Source organism: Cyprinodon variegatus, unplaced genomic scaffold (genome assembly GCF_000732505.1).
Source record: "Cyprinodon variegatus isolate N-32 unplaced genomic scaffold, C_variegatus-1.0 Scaffold1272, whole genome shotgun sequence".
Lineage (NCBI taxonomy): Eukaryota > Metazoa > Chordata > Actinopteri > Cyprinodontiformes > Cyprinodontidae > Cyprinodon > Cyprinodon variegatus.
In genome coordinates, this window is record NW_015151725.1 from 124184 (window position 1) to 131895 (window position 7712).

At 46.0% G+C, this 7712-nt stretch overlaps 1 protein-coding gene across 3 annotated transcripts in view; it reads right to left on the bottom strand.

Moving 5' to 3' along the window:
* Positions 1-7712, bottom strand: part of cdk14 (cyclin-dependent kinase 14) — an 83436-nt gene that overhangs the window by 24691 nt on the left and 51033 nt on the right. For all 3 annotated transcript variants that reach the window (XM_015401909.1, XM_015401911.1, XM_015401910.1), the window contains exons 12-13: positions 6408-6547; positions 2370-2520 (exon numbers count right to left, since the gene is read on the bottom strand). In XM_015401909.1, the coding sequence (XP_015257395.1) occupies positions 2405-2520; positions 6408-6547 (256 nt within the window). In that variant the 3' untranslated portion in view covers positions 2370-2404. The remainder of the gene's footprint in view (positions 1-2369; positions 2521-6407; positions 6548-7712) is intronic.

Genomic DNA, 7712 nt, shown 5'->3' on the forward strand with positions numbered 1-7712 from the left:
CAGCTAAAACCAATCAGAACCAGCTTGAACCAGCCAGAACAAGTTAGAACCAACTAGAACTAGTAAGAACCAGCCAAAATCAGTCAGAACCAGCTGCAACCAGCCAGAATAAGTCAGAACAAGTTAGAACCAGCTAGAACTAGTAAGAACTACCGAGAACAAGTCAGGACCACTTAGAACTAGTCAGAACCAGGCAGTACAAGCTAAAACCAGTCAGAACCAGCCAGAACAAGTCAGAACCAGCCAGAACAAGTCAGAACTAGCCACAATCAGTTAGAACCAGTCAGAACCAGCTAGAACTAGTCAGAACCAGCCAGAACAAGTCAGAACCAGCCAGAACAAGTCAGAACTAGCCAGAACAAGTCAGAACTAGCCAGAACAAGTCAGAACCAGCCACAATCAGGTAGAACAAGTCAGAACTAGCCAGAACCAGTTACACTCACCAATAGAAACCTTAACATTCACCCTCATCTGAACCAGTCCTGTAAAGTCTGGGGAGGGTGGGGAGGGTGTATTTTTAAAATACACTTTCAGGTTCTAGGAACCATCTATGGCTCACCTGTCAGGGTTCTGCTCCAGGTTCTGGTTCTGATTCACAGAATTAAAGCAGAAACGGAGTCAGTGTTCAAAGTTCAGAGCCAGACACTGCAGATCTTCAACTGGTCCAAAAAGACCTACTCAGCATCAGAACCAGGACCATCAGAACCAGGGGGGCATTGACATGAAGGCTGGCCATCATGTAAGCAGCAGCTGAGGGGACCTGGGGGAGGGGGGTGGGTAGTCACGCAGCCTGCTTTCTGGAGGATCTAGATGTTCTGGAGGCTCTTCAGCAGAAAGCTGGCCCTGCACCTGTCGGTGATTACAGAGCTAATCTTCCCTCCAGCCCAGTGCTCTTCCTGGTCCACTATTAGAGCGGCCATTATTCCCAGCATGCCTGGCCTCTGCACTTTATTACATGCAAATAGCAGCTCTTTATTCACGCTGTGAATGAAAAGAAAGGAGCCCCCCCCCCCCACCTATTACTGCTCTCTCTCCATCAGTGCAGGCGGCATGGAGCCCACGCCCCGGGTGGAGGCCCCACTAGCTCCATCTTCTAACAGACCCCTGACTGGATGAAGGAGATGATCCTTCCTCTGAAGGTCAGGCTGACTGTTTGAATGGAGTGACACATCTTCCTGCTCAGAGACCAGCTATGGTGGAAAAGTTTAGCAGCTAAAGGAGAAACCAGAGGAACCGACACTGGAGCCTCATTTCCATGAGAGACCACAGCTTAAAGGGAGATGTCCACCCCCTACAAGAACCACTCTGACACCCAGCACAAAGGTAATGGGACCCCCCCCCCCTCCCCTAAAACTCCAATGTGTCCTTTGTGTAAGAAAATTGAGGCGCTGGACGGGGTCAAACATGGGGGGTGGGGGGGTCTCCACGGCCTCTTGGATTCTTTGATGTAGCCCACCAGTGATTTCATCAATGCCAGCTACATCACTGATGTGCGTTTAAAAAGGTTATGCTCCCCAGTCCATTAGCAGAATGCTAGCAGTGAAGTTAGCTTCAGACCCGCTCACAGTCCAGTAACTGATGTCAGTCTGTGCTCTGCGGACGCTCGGTCTGCGCCGTTGAAGCTTTGGATGATTCCAAAGACCGACCTTTTTGTCTGGTAAAATATCAACCAAGTGACCAATAGAGGGCGCTCTCAGGCTGCATGTGGAGCATTAAACGGGCTAATGAAGGGTTTAGATCTAACCTCAGATCTAAGTGTTAACTATGCATCCTGAGTTCAATGAGGGAGATTGATGGGGATCACTCAGATGACCATAACGGTCCTCCCAGCTCAAACACTCTGACTAACTAACAAACTAAAGGTCTTCATGAAGTTACAGACAGATGCTGGAAACATCCTGGAGTCTAAAGGAGTCCGGTTTCTCTCCCAGACTCTGCAGCCAGACAGGAGAGCCTGAACCCTGACTGCTAATGAAGCTCCTGCTGGGCTACAGGTGAGGCGTCGCTCACACCAAGCATGCCTGTATCCCCAGCAGGAGGCTGAAGGAGCAGATCTGGGCTTCAGGCTTCTTGCCTAATTGCAGAGGAATTTTCCTGCACTAAATCTGCTCTAGGAGCCTCTAGTTAGTTTTATTTTCCAGTGAAGAATAAAGTTGGACCTTTAAAACTGATGCTGTTCAATGTTGCTGTTCTGAAATGCTTTGTTTTTAGTTTGACAACAAAGAGTGAAGAGCAAACATGAATCAGAGCATCAAATCCTACAGGATGTGAACGCTGGATGAGCTCTACTTCAATCTGCAGCTGCTGATCCATCTGGGCTCTCAGCGCTGCAGCTCAGCTCTGCGTCCTGCATGCTAATGGCCTCATACCTGTCAGGCCGCCATGTGCAGGATGCTGCCTCCGGTCAGTGCTTGCTGCCAGACGATGCCTTTCCGTGGCTGTTCTTCCGCGCACACACCTGGATGCTGTCCCCGCTCTCTGTCTGCAGCTTGATGTTTGGAACGGTGAAGATAGAAGACACTGCAGGGGGAGAAATGCATGAAGCTCAGACAGGAGCTCACTGACAGCCAGAGAGCTTCTGATATGAAACCATTCAGAATAACATGCAGCCATCCTTTCACAACAGGTTCTTATAGAACGGCGGTCAGACGGCTCTGATGCAGGAATCACATCTGGACGTTTGGCTCTGAATTCATCCGTTCACATCTAGGTGTTTGGCTCTGAATTCATCCGTTCACATCTGGACGTTTGGCTCTGGATTCATCCGTTCACATCTGGACGTTTGGCTCTGGATTCATCCGTTCACATCTGGAGGTTTGGCTCTGAATTCACCCGTTCACATCTAGACGTTTGGCTCTGAATTCATCCGTTCACATCTGGACGTTTGGCTCTGAATTCACCCGTTCACATCTAGACGTTTGGCTCAGGTCTGAGGCCTGAAATGTGACCAAAGGTCAAAGTTCCAGGGGGGTGAATACTTTAGCAAAGCGCTGCAGGTCTTTGAATATTTCTGTCTCATAGTTCTGGGTTCTCTCTATTTAAATAAGCTGTAAATGTTGGCTTGTAACGTCATTAAAACATTTTCTCTGTTTCCTTTGAATATTTCAGTACTTTAGTTGCCATGTTGTAGAAGTTTAGATCTTCATGCATGGCGTCTGCAGAGAGGAGAAGGAGGCGATCATAACGCTCCTCACAGCTCACACCATCCGCCTGAAACTTCATCCAAAGGAACAGTTGGAAAAAGTTCCTGGAGTTCCCGGCTGTTCCTTGGAATCGGTATTCCCAGATGCTGTGATGGTTCCATGTTTCCTGGAAATGATTCCTGATCCTCTGGAGTTATTTCTGCACCAATCGGGAGCTTTTTAGTCCGGTTTCTATTAGGGTTGTCAAAAGTATCGATACTCAAAAAAAAGTATCGATACTGAAACGTTGTATCCGGATACAATAGTCATTTTCAAAAGTATGGATACAGTGCCACCACCAGTGGCAGCTAAACAGTCATTCATCTAAAGTGCAGAATAGAGGAAAATGCACTTTCAGAACGCGGTGTGATTGAATAGTTCTACGCACTTTTCAGTTTCAGACTTTTTTCTGTAACAGCTGCAGCTGCTGAGAATTATTTTAGTTTCTTAACCGGTTTGGCTAGCGTCATTATGTGTGCAAAGCATAGCCAAGGAAGGAACACTTCATTTTAATTTTATAAGTTTTTTATCAAGCTTGCTTAATATCTTGCAGAGCATACAACCTCAAAACATTGTTCTTATTGTTTATTGTTTTTATTTATTCTATTATAATTATTAATCAAAATATTTCAGTTGAAATTTTGAGTTTTTATCCTTGTGGTATGGAGCATTGAATATTTTCCTTAGTATCGGTATGGAGCTGAGAAGTTTAGGACCATAACAACCCTAGTTTCTATAAAACCTTTGATCCATGACATGCAGCTGGACCAGTCCGAGGTTTCAGCTCCGTCCCAGTTTAGAAATGTAAATACAGTCATTTGTTTATATCACTATTATTTTCTTTTTTATGTATTTATTACTGTTTTCAAGGCTGCTTTGAAAATGAAATTGAAATGTCTTGTTGTGTACACCGGTGTATAAAATGACTAAATAAATCTGTCTAAGATTAGAGCCAATCTAATTTGAAGGTCTGCTGTTTATTCCAGCAGATTATTGTCACCCTGACGGCAGATAGACTCAACCAACCAATCATAGTTTAGTTTGTTTTACTAAAGATGTTTTCTGTGTTCCACACTGATGGCTGGATCTGCTGCAGACCTTCCCTTTGCTCCCACAGCTGACGGCTAGCTAACTACTTCCTGATCTCTCTGCCTTTCATTGGTTTCATTCTCTCCCACAGAGGAAAACGTTGCTTTGGTTTTATCCTCCTCGTGTGAGCCGCTCTGCTCCTCCCGCTCTGCTCCTCCCGCTCTGCTCCTCCCGCTCTGCTCCTCCCGCTCTGCTCCTCCTGCTCTGCTCCTCCCGCTCTGCTGCTCCTGCTCTGCTTCCTCCGCATGAGGAGAACAGAGGAGATGAAGGCGGAGCGGGAAAACAGGAGCGAGCGTGACAGAAATCTAAATGAGCCACGTCTTTCCTCTCCTTCTGTCAGTGACCGCTGCTTCTTTTTCAGCACCACAACCTGCTGGGAGCTGATAACAGGATTAATAACGCAGAAAAATCCTAATCTGGGATTAAAATGGAATTCTCCAATTAAAACGGCCACCCCGTCAGCGGAGGCACGCTCAGGTCCATTTTCACAGCGCTAATGAACCCCAGCTGAAGGGAGCGTGGATGCTAGGCGTCTCTGATACGCTTTGATGCAACAACTCGACGCTGAAGGAAATAAAACCTGAATGTGAAGCTTTGGCTGCAGCTTCAGACTCTTGAGGCTCAGCGGGGAAATCTGCTGCCAGACCCCAGGCATGCTGAAAGCTAGCAGTGGTAAAAGCTAAAAGCTGTGTGTTTCTGAAATTTCACAGCCCTGGTTTATTTAAGGAGCCTCGGTGCACTTTTCTCTGGGCAAACAACCGTCAAGGAGACAGAAAATCAAAGTGAGAATCCTGCAGAGGCCTGCTGGGCTGAGCGTCCCAGCGGCATCCAGACCCACTTCCTCTGAAGCATCAAAAACAAGCCCAGGTTGCTCCTGGCCGTCTAACTCACAGACAGACGGAGGCAGAGAGGACAGAAGAAAGGAGAGGACAAAGAGGGGAGGAACAGATGGAGACCTATTGAGCGAGTGCCAGTCTGTGCAGCTCACTGATCCAGAGTCCAAGCTCCGCCTCCAAACCAAACTTCCACAGCAGCACATTCCTTCCCAGCCGCTCTGTGAGCTTAGAGCAAAGTCCAGACTCAACCTGACGGAAAGGCTGATGTGGGAAATTCAAAGACATTAGAAGCAAAATAACCTGGAAGGAGAAAATCGGATAGGAGCCTCTGATCGGATAATTGTTCCAATAGGATAAAAGCTCCGATCGGACAATAGCCTCCAATCATCCAATAGCCTCTGATCGGAAAATAGCTCCGATTGAACAATCTGTCTATTTGGACAATCTCTCTGATCGAATAATCGCTCCAATCGGATAATAGCCTCTGATCGATAAAAGGCCTCTGATAGGATAAGAGCCTCTGATCCGGACAATCGCTCTGATCGGATACTTTCACCGATCGTATAATCGCTCCGATCAGATAAGAGCCTCTGATCGGAAAATAGCCTCTGATCGGATTATCACTCCAATTGGATAATAGCCTCCGATCGGACAGTCACTCTGGTCAGATTATCGCTCTGATCGGACAATAGCCTCTGATCGGACAATAGCCTCCGATCGGACAATAGCCTCTGATCGGACAATAGCCTCTGATCGGAGAATAGCCTCTGATCGGACAATAGCTCCGATTGAACAATCTGTCTATTTGGACAATCTCTCTGATCGGATAATTGCTCCAATCGGATAAAAGCCTCTGATCGGATAAGATCCTCTGATCAGACAATCGCTCTGATTGGAAATTCGCTCCAATCGGATAATAGCCTCTGATCAATAAAAGGCCTCTGATTGGATAAGAGCCTCTTATCCGGACAATCGCTCTGATCGGATACTTTCACCGATCGTATAATCCCTCCGATCGGATAAGAGCCTCTGATCGGATACTTTCACCGATCGTATAATCGCTCCGATCGGATAAGAGCCTCTGACCAGACAGTTGCTGCGATCGGAAAGTTGCTCTGATCGGATAATTCCTCTCAGTTTTCTCTGAGAATCAATTTTAAATCAGTGGCAGAGGAACCTGGCGGCCATCCCATATCTGGGATCTCTGAGGGATCAGGAAACGACTGAGAAGCAGATGATGGTGAATATTAATCGTGATAACGCGCTGGTGCAGCGTTCCGCTCTCTGCTCCGATACGTACTGTCCTGCAGCTCCCAGAGCCGCGGAGGAAGGTTGCTGAAGTACTCGTGGTTCAGGGCTGCCCGCGCTGAGAGGCGGTTCTTTGGGAAGCACTGGAGGAACCTGGAGGCCAACTCCTCAGCATGGTCCACATAACCCAACCTGAGACGGGACAGACATCGACAGATCAGCTACACAATCTATACATTATTTTCTACTAAATAACTCATCAATATTCATGTTTTTAAAACAGATTCTAAAATAAGGGGAGAAATTTAAATCTTTAAAAACATCTCGTTTTTGAAAACAAGATAACTGGAATTAAAACAGGTTTTAATTAAAACTGGTTTTAATTAGAAAAAAAGGTTTTATTGGGATTAAAATGAAAAATAACGGCCAGTGATTGTGGACGGGAATATAGAGCTAGAACTATAAGCCTGTCAGAATAAAGATTTATAAAAACTGACGTCTGAAAATATGATTTAACTGCATCACTGAACTTCTGTTTCTGCTCCTCATTAAACAGCTTAGTTTAAGGTAAATTAACCTTGGACGTTTTTGTCTTTGTGTTGCTGCTGAAGTTGATGTAACGTCCCAGACTGCTGAATATTATCTTTAGGAAACAGAATATTTCAATCCTGACTGGAGGAAAAACGGTTTTCTTTGAACCTTAAAGTTTCGATGGTTTTTAAGGAGCGCAGAAACCACCTTAAACAACAAAGACTCCAGCAGCAAAGGAACGGTTCAGCTTCCTGTCTGAGAGGCAGGCAGACAAAAACAGCTCAGCTGAAAGATCAGCTGCCATGAGCTGCAGGAGGAGGGCGGAGCCAAAGTGATGATGTCAAATTCTGTGTTTCCTGGCTGGAGATGAAAGCAGGAAGTGATCATCATTAACATTCCACCTTGTTTCTGATTTCCTGTTGGGCTAAAGCTGAAAATGATCTCATTACCCATCATGCAACAGGCTCCAAAGGATGATGGAGAAATGTTCTCCGTTACGTTTAGCTTATTGTCAGGAGGAACGCCGTCTGCCCGTCCAGGCTTTGATCTGGGCTTTAGGAGGATTCATTTCTTTACAGTAGATGATTGGATGGATCTTGGATAGCAACACGGCTCCAAAGTTCCACCTGTTGGAGTTCCTGGATCCATCAGCAAAGATCCACATGTTGATGGATCCAGGAGTTCCCGGATCCATGAGCAACAATCCCAGTGTTAGAGTTCCTGGATCCATCAGTTTGTTTTATTGTAAAACAAAAGGAATTTAGTTTGGAAACATCTCTGAACAATTACATCTTTTAAAAGGTCAGCCTTTAAAAATAGGAAAAAT